This window comes from Pinus tabuliformis, chromosome 5_1 (assembly GCF_031772625.1).
Source record: "Pinus tabuliformis cultivar Carrire ecotype Pingquan chromosome 5_1, CPIR1, whole genome shotgun sequence".
In the NCBI taxonomy this organism is placed as follows: domain Eukaryota; kingdom Viridiplantae; phylum Streptophyta; class Pinopsida; order Pinales; family Pinaceae; genus Pinus; species Pinus tabuliformis.
This window is the reverse complement of record NC_142305.1, coordinates 153,252,447-153,276,646: the sequence shown is the minus strand read 5'-3', so window position 1 is coordinate 153,276,646 and position 24,200 is coordinate 153,252,447. Positions and strand designations below refer to the sequence as shown.

The 24,200-nt window shown below is 39.9% G+C and overlaps 1 protein-coding gene across 1 annotated transcript; it reads left to right on the top strand.

The window, feature by feature from the left end:
- The first annotated feature begins 6,581 nt into the window (after window positions 1–6,581).
- Window positions 6,582–18,867, top strand: LOC149163883 (phospholipase D alpha 2-like). Its single transcript, XM_089429293.1, has 3 exons — window positions 6,582–6,780; window positions 17,382–17,861; window positions 18,085–18,867. Exons 1-3 carry the CDS (start codon window positions 6,582–6,584, stop codon window positions 18,528–18,530), a joined length of 1,125 nt encoding a protein of 374 aa, XP_089285419.1. The 3' UTR covers window positions 18,531–18,867.
- Window positions 18,868–24,200: the final 5,333 nt, after the last annotated feature.

The following is a 24,200-nucleotide window of genomic DNA, read 5'->3' as shown; positions in this document are numbered from 1 at the left end:
GAGCTCCTTATCGTATGAGCACACAAGAACTGACAGAACTAAAAATGCAATTACAAGAGCTATTGGATAAAAATTACATCTACCCCAATGTGTCGCCTTGTGGAGCCCCGTACTATTCGTCAAAAAGAAGGATGGGTGATCCGAATCGGATCCATAAAAGACTGTTAAAGAACCTTGACTGTATTGGGACGAAACAAATCTCTAAAGAATCCAAAACAGCAATCAAAAACACCCTGAACCAGTGGCAATGGCAGCCAGCGTGGAGCGACGAGGACCTCGGTCAAAGCGTGCTGACCGAGGCCCATGGAGACTGCGCGGGAGGTCAAAGTAGCCCCTGGGAGCCCCAGATCAGGAAAAGGAGGTGATTTTTGACGCTGGGCAAACAGGGCCAAAGTGGAGGAGCCTTAAGCACTCGGTCGCGTTGGGAGCCGGAGAACCGCGGGCGGAGAAACAAAAAGCGCTAACGTACGAAGGCGGGACCCGCGCCCTGGAAAAGCAACAATATTGATCGGGGCGCCCTCAAATGGTAAACGGTTTTGGATGAAGCAGAGCGATCCCACTCAACAGTCGACGCATGGCAGCGGAGGTGAGAGAAAACCGCCGTTGATCGCGCGTTATTGGTCGAGCAAGTCAACTGCGCGGGACGTGCGTATGATGTCGGATCTGGAGGAGCCCAGATCAGATGGCTGAGATTGCGCCCGATGGAGGAAGCGGAATCGATAGGGAATTAAGCCGTGTTCTAAAGGGATTTGGAATCCATCTGACCGCCACGGTGGAGGAAGAACGCATCCATGACGAAGAAACAAACTGACGAGTAGGTTGGCGCTGTTCAGGAGATGACACATGGCCACTCCCTGAGCGTTCATGCTGACGCCAAACAGGGAACTCCAAGCGCAGCTGCAGAAGGCGAATCAACAAAGGCGGAAGAGGAACCGAACGGGCATGAGTTCGAATGGCTAAAAGCCATGAACAGAGACAGTCGAATCAAGAGAGAGTGGATAGTTGAACAGTTGAACACTGAGAGACAGAAAACCAAAGAAGAAGGCAGTAAAGCAAGGGAAAAGCAGGACGAGACAGAGGGCCGAGCTAACGCAGTGGAAGCATCAAGCACCAAAGCTTGAGAGATTCAAGCCATCCCATAGAGGAATCTGTTCAGATCGAGCATCATATTTGTCTCCTTCCATTGTATACCAGAAGGTCACAGAGCTGGTAGGAAGACGCAGAGTTTGTGTACTCCAGTGGCTTGGGGAATCCAAGAACCACCCTGCCAAGCAAACCTGCTTCAGGAGAACTCGCATTGAGTCCCTGTATTGTAATTCTCTGCTTAAAGACACAATAAAACTAGGCCACCACTGAGAGCTAGACCGGAGACGTAGCCCTGGAGAATAGGGTGAACTCCTTATTAAAATTGCCTGTGTCTTTTTGGTTGCTTACTGTATTTCTTTGTCGTCTCTCCATTTAAAATGCCTGTGTATTAGCAATCTGATCGATCTGTTGCTTAAATAACATAGAACACACACCAGCACATGAGTCTGTAATACCTTTTGTTTAATAAAACTTCAACTGATGTCACTCATAGGGTGATTATCAGATCAAAGTGGCATCAGAGCTCTAGGCTGTAAGGTTAGACAAGCTTGCTCACTAGATCAAAGCTCAAATTAGGAGGAGAGTTGGTGGAAACTAATCCTGAAATTGGGAGAGTCTATTCTCGGAAGACAATGTCAGAGGAAGGTTCCATGGGGCCAGATCCTCAATTCATAGAAAGTTTCCTAGCTATAAAGTCTATGGTAGAAGAAATGTATAGGGACTTTAGAAAGCATAAGGATGAAGATTCATCAGGTTCTAAACAAGATAGAGAAAAAGATGAGTCTCATTCCCATGACCACTCAAAAGGAAAGGGGAAAGAAGAAAGCTTTCCTACACCTCCTAATTGCCCCGTGCATAATAAGAAAGCATCTTTGATTAAGTTAGATGTCAAATTTGATTTGCCTATATATGATGGAGAGCTAAATGTTGAAAAGTTGGACAATTGGATTAGACAAATTGATGTATATTGCAGGGTACAAAACATAGACTCGGACAAGAGTAAGATTCAGTTGGCAAGCCTACGCCTAGGAGGCACTGCCTTGGTTTGGTGGGAAGGCAGAACCCAAGCTAACATGAAGAAGCATGGTAAGACCATCTCTGTCTGGAGTGAATTTGTTGCTGCAATCAAAAAGCAGTTCTATCCATTGGCCTACATGCAACAAGCCATGATGAGTTGGCAAACTCTTTGGCAGTTGAAAGGGAAAAGTGTGCAAGGGTATACTCAAGAGTTCAAAAAGAGAGCATTGATGTTGGGTATCTCATTAGGCTCACCAGAGACTCTTTTGAAGCACATTGGTGGTCTACACAGCTACATGAGGCATACCATCCTCATGTTTAATCCCACTAGTATAGATGAGGTATTTGTACAAGCTACTCATCTAGAAGCCAGAGGAAAGAATGGAAACCCAGAGTTTGGGGGACCATCCCAACCCACTGTAAGCAAGAGCAAGGAGAAAAGAAAGCAGAAGTAGAAAGCAAGGAAGGCTAACACTACACAAAAAGGCAAAGCTTCATGCACTCACTATAAAAAGGATGGGCATGATGATGAGCACTGTTGGATTCTGCATCCAGAGCTGAGACCTAAGAAGTTCGAGGGCAAGAAGAAGAAGACTGCTGCAGCTATTCAGAAAAATTTGGGGTCAGACTCGGGAGATGAAACAATCATTGCGGCCATAGGTATAAAAGGTAAGAATTCTGAAGCATCTACTAGTAATTCTGCTCAATCTGTTATTGATGAAGAACATGAGAGGAAAAGGCATGAGCTTTTCCATATTTGAGTTGTTTCCAAAAATCAATAGATTGATACTTTGTTTGATAGTGGCTCACAAGTAAATCTAATTTCTGAAGCAATTGTAAAGAAATTGGGATTAACAACTACACCTCATAAGAAACCATACCCATTAGTATGGTTGAATGATAAAGCACAACTACAAGTGACTAGACAGTGCAAACTCAACTTTTCTTTTGTGTCAGCATTTGTAGATGAGGTTGAGTTAGATGTAATTCCTTTGGATATATGTGGAATTTTTTTAGGAAGTCCTTACTTGTATGATAGAAAAGTTATTTTCTATAGAGCTGAGAACAAGTATCTACTTGCTAAAGATGGAATCAAATACTTTGTAAGAGCTGATAAGCTCAAGAATAATTATACTCTCATAAACTCAGGATAGATGAAAAGAATGATAAATTCATGCAAACAGTTCTTACTGATGGTTGTAAAGGAAAAGACACCTGATAAAACTAATGTATTTGAGGGCTATAATGCTGATCAGCAAGTTGATATAGAAAAGATTGTTTCAGAGTATGATGTCTTGTTCCAAGAACCTAAAGGTCTGCCACCCAAAAAGGGAATAGTACATGATATTATTTTGCAGCAAGATGTTCCTTGGCCTAACATTGGGATGTACAGGTTGTCTGCTTTAGAGAATGCTGAAATCAAGAAGCAGGTGTAGGAGTTGCTCGAGAAAGGGTTCATCAGGCCTAGCACATCAACATGTGGGTCACCAATCGTTTTGGTGAGAAAGAAAGATGGCTCGTGGAGAATGTGCATTGATTACCGAGCATTGAATAAGATAAAAATAAAAAATTGTTATCCCCTTCCTCGCATAGATGATCTTTTAGATCAATTGAAAGAAGTTGTTTATTTCACCAAGCTAGATTTACACAGTGGATACCATCAAGTCAGAGTTGCAGAGCAAGATGCATGGAAGACTGCTTTCAAAACAAAGCAGGGATTGTATGAATGGCTGGTTATGCCTTTTGGCTTGACCAATGCTCCTGCTACTTTCATGAGATTAATGAATGATCTACTCAGAACTTGTCTTGATGATTTTGTTATTGTGTATCTGGATGACATTCTGATTTTTAGTAAAACGTGGGAAGAACATTTAAAGCATGTTAAGCAGACATTAGATGTTTTGAAAAGAGAAAAACTTTATGTTAAACTCTCCAAATGTGAATTTGGCAAAACCTCTCTAAATTATTTGGGTCACATAGTAGGGGGAGGTGAATTGAAAATAGATCCCTCTAAAGTGGCAGTCATTGTAAACTGACCTAAACCCAAGTCTGCTACAGAAGTGAGAAGCTTCCTAGGAGCAGCACAATATTGGAGGAAGTTCATTTCAAATTTTCCCTCAATTGCAGCTCCCTTACATGCTTTGACAGGATTGAACAAGGTTTTTCAAAGGGGAGGCAAACAACAGAAAGCCTTCGACACCTTGAAAGAAAAGATTAGTATAACACCTGTACTAGCACTGCCAGATCTACAAAGACCATTCGAGATCCAAACTGATGCCAGTGACTATGCCATGGGAGCAGTGTTGACACAGCACGGTAAACCCATATGTTATCATTCTGAGACTTTTAATCCTGCAGTAGTTAACTGTCCTACCTATGATAAAGAATTATATGCATTAGTTCAGAGTGTGAAAAAGTGGAAACATTACTTAATGGGCAAAGAAACAGTAATACATACTGATCATCAGCCACTTCAATATCTACACTCCCAAACTAAGTTGCAGCAATCAAGACATTATAGATGGATGGGTTTTCTATAACAATTTCATTTAGTCATCAGATATAAAAAGGGCATACATAACAAGGTTGCAGACATGTTATCTAGACCCATTATAAATGCATCTACCATACTTAAGCATAATTCTGTGCTGCATGAAAGCTACATAGAACAGTATGCTCAGGACATGGACTATAAAGATGTATATGCAAATTTGAGTCAAGGCAAAAGAATAGAAGAATTGGACTATCACATGAAGTACCGACTCTTATATCATTGTGGGAAACTTTGCATTCCACAAACTGAGAGAGTAAAGATAATTAGGGAAGCACACACTTCTCTGATATCAGGTCACTTTGGGGTAAGTAAAACAGTTGCACAGCTGCAAAGGTTCTGCTATTGGCTGAAAATGAGTGAGACAGTTTCAAGATATGTAAAAGGATGTGCTATGTGTGCAAAAAGCAAGCCCAGCAACAAAAAACTAGGCTTATACACTCCATTGCCAGTTCCTTCTCACCCTTGGGAAAGCATTTCCATGGATTTTGTTGGAGGACTGCGTAAATCTAGGAAAGGTCATGATTATCTATATGTTGTTGTGGACAGGTTCAACAAAATGTGTATTTTGATACCCTGTAGTAAACAGATTACAACTGAACAAATTGCAAAATTGTTCTTTGAACATGTATGGGTTCATTTTGGATTACCCACTTCTATTGTATCTGATCGAGACACCCAATTTGTGGGGAAGTTTTGGTCAAGTCTGTGGGAACTAATGGACACCAAGTTAAAGAAAAGCATAGCTTTTCATCCGCAAACGGATGGCCAGACAAAAGTAGTTAACAGGACGGTGATCCAGTTACTGAGAGGATATTGCAGCATACACCCTAAGCTTTGGGATGAACACTTGTGTTATGTGCAACATGCTTACAACAGAGCCAAACACTCTTCTACACAGAGATCTCCTTTTGAGACCTCTTTTGGTTTCATACCAAGGTCTCCTTTCGATTTTGTCCTTGGTAAAGATACCATAGTTGATAGACACAGTGATGTGGACAACGCAGCTAGGTTGATTGAACAGATCTAGGAGATCCACCAGGCAGTACAGGAACAACTGGAAAAGAGCCAAGCCAAGTACAAGGCTAGGCACGATAAGCATCGGATGGAGCATAGTTTTCAAGTTGGAGACCAAGTCTGGCTGTATATCAGCAAGGACAGGATGCAAGGTGAAGGTAAAAAGCTAAAACCTATCAGGTATGGACCCTTCAGGATACTTGAGAAGATTGGTGAAAATGCTTTCCGCCTTGATCTACCAGCTTACATGCACATCTACTCAGTCGTAAACGCAGATTGCTTGAGGTTATTTGAACCTTCAATGATTGAGGACCTTGAAGAGCAGAGTCAATTACCTTCTGTCGACGACCTGCTACCTAAATATCTTAATGAGTTGCAGGAAGACACAGTGTTGGATAGGAAGGTAAGGACGACGTCCAGTGGACAAGTGGAATACCTCAGGATTGGGCTTAAAGGTTCGAAGCCGAGCAGTGTGAAGTGGATTGAGATTGGGCAAGTGAGACAGCAATTTCCTCACTTAGTCGATGCTTGAAGAAAACCAAATTTTGGTGGTCCAAAAACTTTTTCAGTGAGAAGGCCATGATCTGAATCGGATCCATAAAACATTGTTAAAGAACCTTGACTGTATCGGGACGAAACAAATCTCTAAAGAATCCAAAATAGCAATCAAAAACACCCCGAACCAGTGGCAATGGCAGTCAGCGTGGAGCGACGAGGACCTCGGTCAAAGCGCGCTGACCAAGGCCCATGGAGACTGCGCGAGAGGTCAAAGTAGCCCCTGGGAGCCCCAGATCAGGAAAAGGAGGTGATTTTTGATGCGCGATTAGCGCATCGCTGGGCAAACAGGGCCAAAGTGGAGGAGCCTTAAGCACTCGGTCGCGTTGGGAGCCGGAGAACCGCGAGCGGAGAAATGAAAAGCGCTAACGTACGAAGGCGGGACCCACACCCTAGAAAACCAGCAGTATTGATCGGGGCGCCCTCAAATGGTAAACAGTTTTGGAGGAAGCGGAGCGATCCCACTCAACGGTCGACGCGTGGCGGCGGAGGTGAGAGAAAACCGCCGTTGATCGCGCGTTATCAGTCGAGAAAGTCAACCGCGCGGGACGTGCGTATGACGTCGGATCTGGAGGAGCCCAGATCGGACAGCTGAGATTGCACCCGATGGAGGAAGCGGAATCGACAGGGAATTAAGCCGCGTTCTAAAGGGATTTGGAATCTGTCTGACCGCCACGGTGGAGGAAGAATGCATCCACGACGAAGAAACAAACCGACGAGTAGGCTAGCGCTATTCAGGAGAGGACACGTGGCCACTCCCTGAGCGTTCATGCTGACGCCGAACAGGGAACTCCAAGCGCAGCTGCAGAAGGCGAATCGACAGAGGCGGAAGAGGAACCAAATGGGCATGAGTTCGAATGGCTAAAAGCCATGAACAGAGACAGTCGAATCAAGTGAGAGTGGATAGTTGAACAGTTGAACACTGAGAGACAGGAAACCAGAGAAGAAGGCAGTAAAGCAAGGGAAAAGCAGGACGAGACAGAGGGCCGAGCTGACGCAGTGGCAGCATCGAGCACCAAAGCTTGAGAGATTCAAGCCATCCCATAGAGGAATCTGTCCGGATCGAGCATCATATTTGGCTCCTTCCATTGTAGACCAGAAGGTCACAGAGCTGGTAGGAAGACGCAGAGTCTGTGTACTCCAGTGGCTTGGGGAATCCAAGAACCACCCTGCCAAGCAAACCTGCTTCAGGAGAACTTGCATTGAGTCCCTGTATTGTAATTCTCTGCTTAAAGACACAATAAAACTAGGCCACCACTGAGAGCTGGACCAAAGACGTAGCCCTGGAGAATAGGGTGAACTCCTTATTAAAATTTCCTGTGTCTTTGTGGTTTCTTGTTGTATTTCTCTGTCATCTCTCCATTTAAAATGTCTGTGTATTAGCAATCTGATCAATCTGTTGCTTAAATAACACAGAACACACACCAGCACATGAGTCTGTAATACCTTTTGTTTAATAAAAATTCAACTGATGTCACTCATAGGGTGATTATTAGATCAATGGGACCCTACGGATGTGTATGGACTATCGTCGGCTAAATAAGTTGAGTATTAGGAACAAGTACCCTTTGCCTCGCATAGATGAACTATTTGATCAAGTGAAAGGGGCGACGATATTTTCAATAATTGATCTACGATTAGGATACCACCAGATTAGTATCAGGGAGAAAGACATAGCTAAAACCACTTTTAGGACCCGCTATGGACACTATGAGTTTGTAGTGTTACCCTTTGGGCGAACCAATGCCCCTGCAACCTTTATGTGTCTAATGAACAATATATTTCGTCAGTATTTAGATAAATTTGTATTAATATTTATTGATGACATACTAAATTATTCCTAGAATATTGAAGAACATAAGGAGCACCTGAGGATAGTGTTGCAGATTCTTTGGGGACATCAACTGTATGCCAAATTCAGCAAGTGTGATTTTTTTAAAAGAACAGATTCAGTACTTAGGCACATTATTACCAAGGATGGAATCGTTGTAGACCCTGAAAAGATAAAGACCATAATGGAATGGCCAGTACCAAAAGACGTAGTTGATATAAGATCTTTTATGGGACTAGAAGGATACTATAAACAATTTGTTGAAGGATTCTTCAGGGTGGCCTATCCTATTACCTCCCTACAAAAAAAGGGAAAAACTTTTAAATGGACAGTAGAATGTCAAAAGAGCTTTGAGCAGCTTAAGCATCTGCTCACCACCGCGCCAATTTTAAGCATAGTAGATCCAAGAAAGGACTATGTGGTGTGTACAGATGCCAGCAAGGAAGGGGTAGGTGGAGTTTTAATGCAAGATGGGAGGGTAATTACCTATGAGTCCAGGAAATTGAAGGAACACGAGCAGAAATATTCCGCCTATGACTTAGAATTGACAGTCGTCATTCATGCATTAAAAATGTGGCATCACTATTTGATGGGTAGGAAGTTTCTTTTAATGACTGATCATCACAGCTTGACTAATTACTTCAAGCAACCCACTTTAAATGCTAGACAAGCCCAGTGGGTAGATTTTCTAAGTGGATTTGATTTCAAGATCAAACATCTGAAGGGAAAGGAGAACCAGGTAGCTAATGCTTTGAGTCGAAAGGTACATTGTCTTTATGAAATTTGTTACAGCGAAGTGTGAACTACCTTCGACGAATTAATTAAAAAGGCAACGGAACAGACCCGCAATATCAGTAGTTAGGATAGCAAGCTCAAAACACAAACAACCATGAATACCAGCTAGGATATGAAATGGATTCTGTAGGTATGTTGAATTATAAGAAAAGATTATATGTGCCTAACCAAAATAACATTAAAAATCTGATTCTGGATGAATATCATAAGAGTCCCTATGCAGGACACCCAGGATACCAAAAACTAATTACGGCACTCCGAAAAGAGTACTACTGGCCAGGTATGAAAAAGGATGTAGCAAAATATTTGACACGCTGCCTAGAATGTCAGCAAGTAAAAATAGAACACCAGCATCACGTTGGGTTACTGCACCCATTACCAATTCTGGAGTGGAAGTGGGAGACCATCTCCCTTGATTTTATCACAGGACTACCCAAATCCAAAAGACAAAACGATTCAATAATGGTGGTAGTAGACAAATTAAGCAAATCAGCTCATTTTATACTAGTACAATCCACCTTCAGGGCGGTGCAGATTGCCAATATTTTCATGCAAAATATTTTTAGACTACATGGGCTGCCAAAAACTATAATTTCTGACCGTGATGTAAAGTTTACATCAGCCTTCTGGAAGACCCTATTTGAAGGGTTAGGTACTCAGTTAAACTTCAGTACCGCCTATCATCCTCAGACGGACAGGCAGATAAAACGAGTGAATCAGGTAGTGGAAGATATGCTAAGAACATATGTAATGCAGCAACCATCCAAATGGGAAGATTACTTACATCTGGTCGAATTTGCTTATAATAACGGCTACCATACCTCCTTACAAATGAGCCCGTTTGAAGTTTTGTACGGATGTAAGTGCCGCACACCATCCAGTTGGGGGGGACCAGAGGACAAGCTGATGTTGGGACCTGAGATGTTAAAAGAAATGGAAGAAATGGTTAAGAAGGTATGTTCTAACTTAAAGGCTGCCCAAGATAGGCAAAAGAACTTCACCGATTGAAAAAGGAATTTTAGAGAATTCCAAGTAGGAGATCATGTATATGTGAGAGTATGTGCTAAGAAGAGTACGTTACAATGGAGTGGGTGTGCTAAGTTAGCACCCTAGTTTTGTGGTCCATTTCAAATTTTGGCAAGGGTCGGGCTAGTGGCATACCAACTTGCCTTACCTTACCAACTCACCTTCGAGTCCACAATATTTTCCATGTGTCCGTATTGAAAAGATATGTTTATGATCCTAAACACATAATCAGTTGGCAAGATATACAGGTAAGAAAGTTCCTTAAGTAAGCCAAATAAAAATTTAATAATAATGGAAAACTTATTCAAGTTACTGTTTTTTCAGGTCGAACCGGAAGGAGAATTCTTGGTCGAGCCTCTAATTATACTCGATCGGAGAGAAGTAATGCTGCGGAAACGAGTTATTACTCACGTTAAAGTGCAATGGCAACACTTTGGGAAGGATGAGGCCACCTGGGAGGATGAACAACGCATGAAAGAAGCCTTTCCAGGACTGTTTGCGGCAGAAAAACATCGGGATGATGTTTGATTTCAAGGGGGGGATGTAATGTCCCCATCAAACTATAAATATTTTATTTTACCGCATTAAAAAAAAAAATAAAATTGGATATTATGATTATTATTTGAATTAAGTATTTAATGGTTGTTAATTATTAAAGAGAGAAAATTGTTTGAGTATTAACAAATCTTGTAACTTTTCATAACAAGGAAGTTAGGGAAGGCAGTTGCCAAGAAAACCCTAACTACCTCCCTGATTATGAATGCTCCAAAGAAAGCCCTGGGGGGCATGGAGAAAGGGAGGAGGAACCATGCTGAGAGGTCAGACGGTAAGAGAAGCTAAGTCTGGTGGTGACCAGATAGCGAAAGCACTGTGTGCGAAAACTTGCAGGAAGACATTGGTCTTGTGAGCAAGCTCGGGGGGAGACTTGGACCTGACAGCAAGTCTCATGGTTGGGAGGATTGAAATCTGTAAATAATAGAGGTGACTTCAACAGTTGAAATTTCTTCTTTATTACAACAGTTCAGGTAGGTAAATAACCTAGAATAATCTATTTGATGTAAGTTGTTTTATTGAATGTTTAGATTTGGTAGAGGTTAATACCTGAAATGAATACTGTACAAGAATATCTGAAACTTAGAGGCAAATTATTCCTACATAAATAGAGTCTGGGAATTTAGGTACAAACTCAGGAAGATAGTCTTTATTTTGTTCTTCTACTAGAAAGGAAAAATAGAACTAAACATGCATAGCATAAACGAAATTAGAATTAAACATGCACAACATAACGATAAATAGAACTATGTCTAGTTAGTTATGAGAAGAAAGAGTGAATGAATAATTCCTTGCAAACAAAAAAAGAAAACAAACAGAGAAACTAAACGATGGTATATGTAGAAGCAATAGGAAAAACCTGTTTAACTTTCCAAATTAAAAGAATCACTGTAACCCTTCTCTCTTTTTTTACATTTCATGAGATTGGCAAATAAAATCCAAAGAAGAGGAATAATGTACATCGAATAGTGGAAACTTGAAATCTTTAGGAAGAAGCTACCATGCAAGCACGTTACCAATGAGCATATTATATTCATATAACAAGTGTAACCGTAGAAAACATACAAATATATATATCGCAAGCAGATAAACTTCTCGGCACGAGATTGGTGCATATAAGAATTAAAAGAAAGGTGAAATGAAAAGCCACAAATATTGTATATTGGAAAAACAGAACTTAAACATGAACCCAGTACCTCAAATATTACACATTTGGAAAATAACAGAACTTAAACATGACCAATGCCCCAAATATTACATATTTGATATAACATAATTTAAAGATGACCCAGCTTCTCGTATGCATCACTCCCCAGAACTCGGGAAGGTGTAGAACAAAGAATACCCAATTAAATAACAGTTTAAAAAAAGAAAGGACTGAGATAGCCGTGGCTACAAGCTTCACATAGCAGACAACAGAACACCTGGAACTGCCGCAGAAAAGGGACTCAGGATTCTATCAAGTTTCCAGAAATTGGTAGTATAAAACCATAAAACAATTTAAAAGGAGACTAAACGAATAAACTATAAGACGGTAAAGGATTCCATCGAAAAAACTTCGAAAGAACAGAGTTTTGTGTAAGCATCTCAAACAAAGGCAATTTCCCTGTTATCATAATGATTCTCTATGGTAGGCTCAATCTCAGACCAAACCCTTGGTCCAGAATTTAAACAGGCCACTTACACCATTATGGATATGGAAAACCCTCAGCAGAATACTCCAACTGTCCGAGAACATTAAGCATCGAATCAATCATTCAATCCCCTACTCTGTTAATTTGTAAAAACGCGGCTAGACATGACATACCTATAATCCATTAGACGACTGGAGCAGGAGGTTGTAAGCAGGTTCCGCGAAACCCACTACAATGATCTCTGAGCACCTCATGACTGCTTCCGCGTGACCTACAAACCAGAATCGACAACATGTCAAATGAAAGTCAGCAGTCGATGAACTAAATGTAAATGTCAAGAAAAATTATCCAGATAACTTGCTTGGTTCTTGTTGCACCTCAGAAGCGAAGACATCTACCTCGAGAGTCTTTGCCAGAGCCATGATATCCTCAGCGCTATACAAACCCTCATGAAGCGAAACCCTGGTAGCAGAGTCGAACTCACCTGAAGCGAAACCTTGGTAGCAGAGCCAAGAGCTAAAGAGTAGAGGTGAACAATGAATCACATCGCCAGCAAAAAGAGCGTTGAAGATTTCCAGAATGAAACATAGCCATCAGATCGGAGCCCGAGCTTCCACACCATCGATGAAGCAAGAGGAACAAGGTAAGGAGTACAGTTGGTAGGCAACTAGGTGAACGGATGAAGCCTGCTCTTGCCATGACTCCATAGCAAAGCATAACCATTAATACATAATAAATTTGCAAACCAAATCCACGTGTAACTAAAACCAAGAATGATTTGAATATAAAAAGAAAATCACTTATGCATTATATCCCTATCAGATCTCGATTATTCAAAGGAATTATTGCATACGGAAGAAGTCAACCTAATTCTCATACCTAAGTACAATAGATTATAGCCCATACATTGTAAATATTTTATACCATTTCTTAAATTTTCCGTGCCTTAATCGAAATTACAATTAGCGAATTTGAATTTGTATTTGTATTTATATTTATATTTTTGTTTTTGATATTTATGTGGATATGGAGGTGTGACAGTTCAATTTCATAACAATTTTTCAGCCCCCAATCACATCCGCATATTTCTAATAGCTCTCCATCCTTACATGTTGTACATGTTTGGTGAAAGGGCCACATATCTCTCATAACTCTCTAACCAAACGTATATTATGCGCTGTAAATGTTTGAAGAAAAGAACCATATGTCTTCGTTGACTTCTCTCAAATATTATTTGAGATACCAAAAGATTTTTATACGCTGTACATGAACCATATGTCTTCGTTGACTTTTCTCAAATATTATTTGAGATACCAAAAGATTTTGAATGCTTTTTCAAATTTGGATATCTCTTCATTTTCACGTACCTTATTCAAAACAAATTTAAGACTTTGAAGGAGCATTTTGAATGGGATGACAAGGATATAATGGGGAAGCCTGATTATAATGTTTGGTTTGGAACTCCTGAATTAAAAAAATTAAATAAATAAATAAAAATAGTTATTATATAGAAATTTTATATAATTATGTTTTATTTTTATTGAGTTGGTTTTAAATGGTCAGGTATGTGTGGAATTTGTATATTTGAGTTAAATAGTTTATAAAATTTGTTTTGGGGTTTTTGGAAATATTGAATTATTTATGTATTCAAAATTGTTATTTAATTAATTAGAAATTATAATTTTAAAAAATAAATTAGAAATTATAATTTTAAAAACTTAAATGTATAAGATTAAAATGTTTTAATTTAAAGGTAAAATAATTAAGCTGATTATTCTGTTTTTAAATTATAGAAATTTTGGTATAATTTTGTTAAATTTAAGTCAAAATTTATGGAAATTTGGGTATGATTTTGTTAAAATTGGATAGTAAATTTTGGAAATTCAGGTTATTAAGTTTCAAGATTTTAAGTGCTCCAATAGTTTTGTTAGCTTCTTGTTGCAACAGGGTTTCATCTTTCATGATTGACATTTTTACATGCCAAATATGTCGTACTTTGCAGGCTGCAGTGTTCCATATTTCCACAAGATGTCATGAAGTGTGCTAGTCCAAATGCCACTGCTGTATTCCAATTTTGATGAGTCATTCCATCTTGAAGAGTTCATTCAGTTAAGGGAAGACTAAACAGTTTAATCCTGGCCTCCCTGGGTTTCAATTTCCTGTTTTAGAATATAGAGAATGTATCTGTCCAAACAGCTTAATCTTGACAGATTTGTAGATAGGTAGAAAATCAAAGGGACCCAACTGCTTAATCTGGGCCCTTGGCAGAAATAAGTGTAGATCTAGATAGGAAACATTCAAAAGAAAAATTGTAAATCTGGGTCTGCAAATCTAAGTGCACCCAAATCAAAAGAAGAAAAAATGTTAGGTAAGTAGGCCGGGTAGGTAGCTGTGAGGTTGCAGAATGATGATTTATGATCAATTTTGTGTTACAAAGTGTTTTTGTCTTTTCAGATCACAGATATGAGGCAGGTTTTTATCTGGAGGAGCTCGAGCTAGACATAACTAACTTCCCCTTCTTCTCATTTCCCAAGTCACTTACTAACTTCCCCAAAGAGGTCAAGATTTGCTTGATTCCTCTTAGTTCCATCATTCTCCATATCAGCTGCCTTGGTGAAGGTCTACTTCGCTCAAGGATTTCATTTCTTTACAAGTTCTTTTCCCCAAAATTAGCCTAAGGACCCTTAACATAGCGCTTTCTGGTCATCTCCATATTAACTGCTGACTGTATTATCTAAATCTCTAATTTGTATCCCCTTCCCCTGCTAAAACTATGTATATAAATCTCAAAAAATATTAAATATCCCCTCCCTGGCACTATAGCCATATTTCTTCTAAGTCAAGAAAAAATGGTCCATTAGGGGCTGTTTTTAGCCCATCTGTGTCATAGCAGGAGTTAGATGACACCTAGTCATGCTAACAACCTCTCCCCTAGCCCTAAAACCCTTAAAAAACCCACTTTTGGCTCCCTTACCCTAAGTTTTGTTCATAAAAACATTTATCCGCGCTCATTAAACCCATACAACCCTCAAACTCCATCGTTCCCTAAGTTTTAACCCACTGCCGCGCATTATTAAAATCGGAATATTCCGTGTATATTCTCGCCCCTTATCCCTCCGCCGCCAGCCATCAGATCGCCCGCCCCACAGATCTATGGTGGGCGGGCCTTCCCATCTCCAAGCCGCCCGAAGGTTAGCGTCCGAGAGATGGGCGGTATTCCCGCCGTACTCCCGCCACGTGTCGCCTTCTGGGCTGTGGCAGAGCCCCCTCCCCCAAAACCACCTCTGTCCAAAGGCGGTGCGCCCCAAAACCGGAAACCGCCTCCTGCCCAGTGACATCACCCGCTTGCGTCACCCCCCCTGCCCAGTCACCATGACACGTCATCCGCCTGCGTGGCCTCTTGCCACTGTACCGCCGAGTCACCCTGCCACGTGTCCTGCCACCGTGTCCCCTGCCGTACTGCCACGTCACCTCCGTACGTGATGACATCATCATGCTGACGTCATCCTGCCACGTCATCCGCCGTACAAGGTCCCACCATGCTGACATCATGCTGACGTCATCAGCAATTTTGGCACGAAGGGCGAAAATCGCACTCTGGAGCCCCGGAATCAGTTTTTGAGGCAGTTTTTGATGCGCGATTTGCGCATCGCTGGATAAATTAGGCCAGAATGGGGAATATTTTCATCACGCAGCCCCCAGCAAGCCCGAAAGGCACTGAATGACCCGTTTTTCTTCGCGAAGCACTCAGAAATGAGCAGAAGACAGTTTTGAAGGAAACCGAGGGCCGAACAGCAGCCATTAAATGTTGATTTAACGCACAGCACATCAGAGCAGCAGCCCAGTTTATTGTCAAAGAGTATCAGAGGAAGAAGAAGAGCCAAAGAATATCAGCCAAGATTTTTTAGGGGCTCAAAGCACCTGAGCATTAATGAGTTCCCAGAAAGTTAAGTCAAGAGGCGTAAGCCCATCCTTGCCCTCAAATCACAATTAAAGCATTCAAAGCCACCGGACAGCAAAGAAGCAGAAACCCATGCTCATTTATTTCAGAAAACATTGCACCAAGCCACCGAGGACAACATAATTTACTCAGTTTTGATACGGTTGCCCTCAGCGCAGCCTGAGATATTTTCACGCATTTATTTCTGATAGGATTAGGTTAAAGTAATCATCTTTCTTTCATACCTGTTTAGGTCAAACTGTAAATAAGCAGTTTTGAAGAGTTTTTTTTTCTATATATACGACCCACTGTATTGTTTCAAGGGTTGGTCGATTGATAACTCTCACTAGAGACTCGCACTTTATACCTGAGATTTTTTCTATAATCAAACACTGCTGAAGAGTTGGAGTATGACGGTGTGATGTGTTGTTAAAGATTTCTGGAGACTAAATGTGGAATTCTTGTGCTGCAACCTGGAACAATAAGTGCATCTTACCTCTGTTTTATTGTTAACCACTATCTGAATAGCAGAAAAAAAGATTAGCTTAGAATTTGTTTACAACACTCTATGCTCAATTTCTGTTGTTTCTATATGTTTTCATCTGAATGAATTGGTAATGAATATGAATTCCTTCTGGCTCATATTTACCCTAATTCCCCTATGTTGGCCAATTATCTAGGGATTCTTTATTGCCCCTAGGTAAAGCTCTGTTACTTCCCTCTGTTAAGCTGAAAGAGAGATTCTTGATTGCTTCTCATTCCTTAGCATTCATTCCATCTTTTAAACCTGAAACATTGTTTCATGTGCAGCTACCTTGCTCCACATATCTCTCCTGTGACCAAGAAAACGCACCACCAATCTTCCTCCTCGACTCCATGCCCAATGGTTTGAAACTTATCAGACTATGCTTAGCCTCTCTACTTGAAGACATCAATCTTCCCACCAAAACCAAAACAAAAACCCCTCAAACCCAATACCTAGCCTAAAATCATTTTCAACAAATCTAAATCAGAAAGAGAGAGCCCTCTCTGATTGCAGGTTGGCTAGAACCTGTAGTCCAAAGTTGGTCTGTGGTTACCTCGGTCGTATCCCTTTTTACAACCTGAGTGATAACAGGTTTCTCGTGCTGATTCTATTTCCACCATCAAAATTAAGATTAACTATTTTCACTAGCTAGTTCTTTTTTTTTTAAACCACCATATTTACGTCGTAAGGCATTCCCTTTGAAATGAACTTTTCTCTCTGCCTACGTGTCATTACTTTGCACCATTAGATGATATGTTAGACGATTGAGCCATGTTGAGTCGTTCGATTATGCTGAGGTAGTTGCAACTCCCTAACCACCTGACCAGCACAAATTTGATCCTCCATAACAGTTTTGGCTTCGCTTCTGGTTTCGGCTTCGCGTCATCAATTGAAGGTTGGGAAACACTTCTTTGGCAGTTGCGCTTCTTGGGACCGAGATCAGGACTGTGAATGCCTGCATCTGATACCGATTGAGATTGCGCTGAAGGTAGTGAGCAAGATCAGAGCCCGGGAGCAGTTCGTCGTGTATGTGCTGACCCCAATGTGGTCGGAGGGAATACCGGAGGGGGATACTGTGCAGGCAATCCTGCACTGGTTCAGGAACACCGCGCACATGATGTATAAGATGATCGGCGAAGCACTCAGGGAGGAGGGCCTGGACCATGAGTACCGCCCGACTGATTATTTGAATTTCTTCTGCGTGGGGAACAGGGAGGTGAAGCTCCCGGGCGAATATGAACCTCCAGAAAGACCAAAAGAAGGGACCGACTACTGGAATGCGCAGATTCACAGGAGAACCATGATCTATGTCCATGCCAAGCTCATGATAGGTAGGCACTCTATTTCATTTTCTTGGTTTAGGGTTTCTTAGGGTTTTTCATTTTCTTGGTTTAGGTATGGAACTCGAAAAGTTTCAGGGCTTTTCGAGTTTATGATCTCGAAAATGTACTTGAACTATCCTAACAGAGCCGCTATATTTACATTTAATATTTTTGAATTCGCCTGATTCTCTTACACATGCCGAAAAATGTTGTTTTCTATTATGCTATGCAGTGGATGATGAATATATTATCATAGGATCAGCCAACCTGAACCAGCGATCCATGGACGGAGCCAGAGACACAGAAATAGCCCAGGGCTGTTACCAGCCAGAGCACATCAACCAGCAGGGTCGCGGAGCTCGAGGGGAGATATTCGGATACCGAATGTCTCTGTGGTACGAACATTTTGCACATAAGAATGGAGGCCTGCGGCGTGAATATCTTCATCCAGAGAGTGTTGAATGCGTGAGGATGGTGCGCCGGATCTCCGAGAAAATTTGGGAGTCATTTGTTCGGGAGGAGACAGTGGAGGATCTGCCGGGCCATCTGATGCCATTCCCAATGCGGGTGCTGGAGGACGGTTCAATGGATGAGGAGGAGGATATTGTGTTCCCTGACACAAAAGCTTCTGTGAAAGGCCACAAAATTGATGTGCTTCCTCCCATCCTCACAACCTGATCACTTAGCCATTACTCCTTGGATGCTTATTATGTGTGGCATGCTATTTTCAGACTTGTTCCCTCGCATCCTGTGAGATGTTAATAATAAAATTATAGTCTGTTTCTCTGAACAAGGATTAAATGATAGTGGGTGATCTTTAGACCGCGAGCTCTTGTGGATAGTCATTAAAAATACACCATTCATTAATTAATGGTGGTAGTGTAAAATACTGCGCCTTCTGGGATTGACTTAATGGACAACAATACTATGTGCAGCGACGTCGATGTTTGGAGCAAATGATAAAGGATGATTGTCAGCCCAATGTGTTGACCTTCAATGCTATCATCAATGGCCTCTGCAATGCGGGCAACATTGAGGAGGCCAGGAATATGATGACTAAAATGCTGCTCAGCAGTGGGAAAGTTGATGTCGTGACTTATAGTACCATTATCAAAGGTCTCTGTGCAGACGAGAAGATTGAAGATGCCATGGAGGTCTTGAAGGAGATGACGAAGACGGAATTGTGTCCAAATGCCATCACTTATGGGAGTATAGTCTCTGGGCATTGCAGTAGAGGCACGATAAATGATGGTATCAAGGTTTTTGATGAGATGCTTGAAAAAGGACTTGTGCCAAATATTCGAACTTACAATTTACTAATCAGTGCTCTTTGTGAGGAAGGGGAGATTGATAAGGCTAGAAATTTGTTGAATCAAATGCCCACAAAGGGCTGCATGCCTAATTTTGTTGCTTTCAACACTGTCCTGTGTGGGCTTTGTAATGTCAGAAGCCGAGGAGCTTATGAAGACAATGTTTTGTAAAGGTCATCCACCAGATGCCACCACCTATACTGCAATGATTATGGGGTACTGCAAAAAGGGAGATGCAGAGAAAGCTCTACACATTTTCGATGAGATGTCACAGAAGGGTTTTAGTCTTGGGCTTGAGAATGGCTCTGCTGTTATTGGTTGGTTGTGCAAGGAAAGCAAGGCTTCAAAGGCAAAAATAGTTCTGGATGGAATGTGCAAAATGGGAAATGCACCTGATACTGCTATCTATACACATGTGCTGCATGCCCTCTGTAAAGAGGACATGTTGCATGAAGCAAATACGGTCCTTGATGATGTGGTGAAAAATAGAGGGGTGCCTGATCTTGAAACATACAGGACTCTAATTGAGGGCTTTTCTAAGAAAGGCGAGATGTTGCAAGCATTGAAGCTTTTGCGTGCAATGCTAAAAGAAGATTGCTTACCTGAGATCAATACCTGCAGTACCTTGATAAATGGCTTTTGTTCAAAGCAGCAGGTGCCTGAAGCATATATGCTTGTTAGCTTATTGCTTGACAAGGATTACATTGTAGATAGTGACATTTATAGTGTATTTATAAGTGCACTTTGTAGGTCAGGCAATGTTAATGAAGCTCTGAAAGCCTTTAATCAATCGACATCTAAAGGATGTGCTCCAGATACAGAGTCATGCAAGATTCTGGTTGATACTCTTCACAGTGCAGGCAGAATAAAAGAAGCCCAGACTGTATTAACAAAGCTTTCCCGTGATGGTTCAAATGAAAATTCTATTACATAGAGAAATGAAATTTAACCGGAAGGATATGGTATTCAAGTTAACATCCTCAGGAAAAATAATCTTTAAGGTACATCAAAAATAATTTGAGCTAAAAGTGGGCAGGTCTGATTGTTTGGGGTACCTCAATTGGTATGCATGTACCATTCGTATTCAGTTTAGTGGCTTACAAAAGTAAGTGGACTAGACCAGGGTTTCAGTTGGAAAGGGTAAGGTATTTGCTTTTTTGTTTTCTCTTTAGATTTCAGCTTTGGTATTTCAGTATTATAGGAGGGAAGAAAAGAATATTAGATAACTGTTAATTGTCTACCTTCTACCCAATGCTACATGGCTAATATACAACCAAATCACCATAAAAAAAAATAATAATAATAATAAATAAATAATAATAATAATAATAATAATAAATAAATTACTTCGACAGATTCCGAATGGCCATTAATAATATCTCATGTGGTAATTAAATCCATGTAGAAGAGCAGCAAAAACAGAGAGAATTCAAAATCACAAAATGGCTTTTTAACCATCTGATGGTGATTTGTAATTCACAACCACGTTTATGCCTCCAAGATTCCTATTCCAAATGTTGTATATCCTAATGGTCTGCTTCAATGAACTATTGCTTCAATGAACCATCTGGAGTCTTGTCTGCTTCATTAAGGTTTTATGACTCTAATTAGTTAGCAATCCCTCTACAGCCCGTGGAAGAAATTCTGAATGGCAATTAATTTCGATGGGTCTTAATTATAGGCCTACTTCAAACATCTAAGTAAATTTTAGAAAGTAATTGTTTTATTGGGAATCCAATAAACTGCCTGTCATGCAAGATGGGTTGCTTTAACTGACCTGTGCAACCTGTGTCCCGTAGGATTACTGGCTGGCTTTTTGTTATGAGTCAAGCAGTTCACTCTCCATTGAATTAGTTGAAATTTGGAAGAAGGTGGTGTAGTAATTAATTAAAAAAAATTCAATTATAATTTAAAAAATTAAAATATTTTAATCTAAAGGTAAAATAATTAAGCTGATTATTTTGTTTTTAAATTTCTTTAAATTAAAGGAATTTTGGTATGATTTTGTTAAATTCAAATCGAAAATTATGGAAATTTTGGTATGATTAGATTCAAATGGAAAATTGTGGAAATTTAGGTATGATTTTGTTAAAATTAGATAGAAAATTTTGGAAATTTAGGTGGTTAAGTTTCAAGATTTTAAGTGTTCCAGTGGTTTCTGGTGCTGAATCTATTTCCACAATCAAAAACAAGATTAAGCATTTTTTTTTTTTTGAAAAAAAACCACCATATTTTTATTGTATAATCAAATTTAACATATATTTATATATATATATTTTTTTTATTTTTTTACATGGGAATCCAACGTCAGTGCGATCTGCATGTCAAATTCAATGCAGTGCAATCAAATGGGTCGATGAAGCAAAAAGCGGAATAAAGACCAATTGGTACTTTGTTCACCACACGACGTAGCGAATCTTCGAAAATTTTTGATCCGAATATATTTATTAATTAGTTAAGTATTGGTTTTGTACTTTGGCCTTTAAAATATACAATTTTACTTAAAAATATATTTTTGAAGAAGAAAAAAAAACATTAATGAGTTAGATAATATAATTTTTTATATTTTTAATAAAATAAAATAAATACATTAAAATATGATGTAGTTTAATTTATAGACGAAATATTTTTTTTACGTGAATTCATCAAAATTCAGCAATATAATTTTAAGATTTTTTTGGTTGTTTAAAATACATTTTTGAATGCATATATAGATTCAACATCCTAAAAAAGATTTGAGACACATTATGCAGAATTTCGTCTATATGTTAGACTAATCTCATCAAAATATATCTATAATAATAACAATAGTTTATTATAAAATATTTCTTTTATAAAAATCATAAATATTTTTTATTATTTTTTAATTAAATCTAGCCACCCTCACCCAAATTATAATAAATAATCTCAAAACCATACTTATTTATAAACTTCATTATATGTAACTATACACAACATAGCATGTTCCACCAAAACAGTAAACCCAAAATCCATGATTATATATTATGAATAAACATTTTCCGCACGAAAAAAAAACTATATATTTGTATTATATTCATCAAAGAAGATTGTACAACCAAATGCATATATATGAGAAAAAAACCAGCAGCTATGGCAGATATGAGGTTCAAAGCCACACAAAGTGGAAAGGACATAGAAAAGATATCCAGTTCAGCTACATATAGAACATATGAAGAATATATATATATATATATATATATAAGAACAACGGATAGTGAGGAAACTGATCCCTATGACAAAATATATGAGAATTCCTTCACAATGGAAAGGCAAATAGGGTGAAAAAGATACATACCAGATATTCATCATTAGAAAGAAAATTATGTACCCGGTAAGCAAAAGTCCTGGATCTAGTAGGAGATGTTGTCCACCGTGATCTGCATCCTCCAAACACCTTGGGGAGAAGATAGACCCATTTTGGATAAAGGATATGCCCTTTTGTTTTTATCCTTGTCAATATGTGAAATTGTGTAGTCCCTCTTGCTAACCCATAAAGCCTTTATCCTGTTCAGCCACCCAGAAAGATTGATATTTTTTATAATGTGTTTTGACTAAACATGATCGATGATGACTTTCGAATCTCCAAAAATTTGTAGATTCGAAAAGTCAAGAAAGACACAAAGGGATAGAAGACCAGCGAGGGCCATCGCCTTAGCTCTATTGTTGGACCCTGGTCCACCATTCCAATGTATTTCAAAGGCTTGACCAGCTTCTGGAATAATGTATACTCCACATGCACACGAACCATGTTGTGCAGCTCCGTCAAAAAAGGCACGTGGAATAGCCGTGGGCTCCCATGTCGAAAAACTTCTTCCATTTGTGACCCTGTTTTGACCTGGCAAACCGAGTGTGTTGTATAGACAAAGGATGGATTCAAAAACAGAAGAAAGAGATTCCATTTTGGAATTGAAAATCATCCCATTTCGCCATTTCCAAATGGCCCAAATAGCCAATAATGGAATGGGCCGCCACTCTTTGTTCATATTACTCCACCCTTTGAAAGCCTCAGGAATGGAAGGGAAAGAGCTGTGGATGTAACCAAAGTGTGCAACAAGTTTCCGCCAAATTATCTGAGCTTGTGGACAAAGGAGAAAGAGGTGTAAGTTGTTCTCAGAGTTTGATCTACAAAGGGGGCATATAGCAGGCCCGCACCAATTTCGCTTTTGTAAGTTTTCCCATGTGAGATTCCTGTTATGAAACACCAACCAGGCAAATATAATGATCTTTAAGGGGCAACCTGTTTTCCAAAAAGATGTAGGAAAGGTGTTATCTGTATGTTCTGATTCTGAGATTAGAAGCTGTTGATATATATGTTTGACATATACAGTCGAGGAGCCACCATGTCCCTTCCAAATGAGGAAGTCCTTATCCGCAGAGTGATATATTCCATGAGCCCTCAGCAAAGTTATGATAGAATTCCATTGCATTGCCAGATCATCACTTAGGTGCAAATCTGTCGCGGATTTCCAAATTGGAATTGCTCCTTCCCATTTTCGGATGGCACTAACCCAAAAAAAAATACCCCTGTTGTGCAACGATCTTAATAACTGTGTGGATATTTGGATCTTTCCAGCCACTCCAACAAATTCATCCCAACCAATAATAATTTTTGTACCAGTCTGAAATTTCTAGATCAGATTTTGTCTGAAGAAAGGCTCCAATTTCCTGAAGCCTCTCCATATTGTAGAGTCGAGATAGGATCCAATGTTGTTTTCCCTAACCCAGAAAGACATATCTTTATTGTCCATGTACTTGGCACGAATGGCCATGCTCCAAATAGACATACCCATAATTGCTTTCCACATAGTTTTGCATAGTAGAGCCTTCCAAAAAATATCTAGGTCCAAAATGCCCCATCCTCCCAGTTTTTTAGGGCGAGCCAGCATAGAAAGTTTTGACAGATGATATTTTTTTTGTTCTTTGTGTCCTCCCCATATGAAATTGGCAGTCATCCTGTTTAGGCTGTTGATGATGGCTGTAGGGATATAGAAAAGGTGTGCCCAATATACCATTATTT

What these genes read in the sequence shown, in the direction of transcription:
- LOC149163883 (XM_089429293.1), top strand. Translation starts at nt 6,582, where the DNA reads ATGAAAAGCGCTAACGTACGAAGGCGGGACCCACACCCTAGAAAACCA. An exon ending in GTCAACCGCGCGGGACGTGC is followed by an intron (nt 6,781 to 17,381) that starts GTATGACGTCGG and finishes CCTCCATAACAG; the next exon opens with TTTTGGCTTCGCTTCTGGTT. An exon ending in CCATGCCAAGCTCATGATAG is followed by an intron (nt 17,862 to 18,084) that starts GTAGGCACTCTA and finishes TATGCTATGCAG; the next exon opens with TGGATGATGAATATATTATC.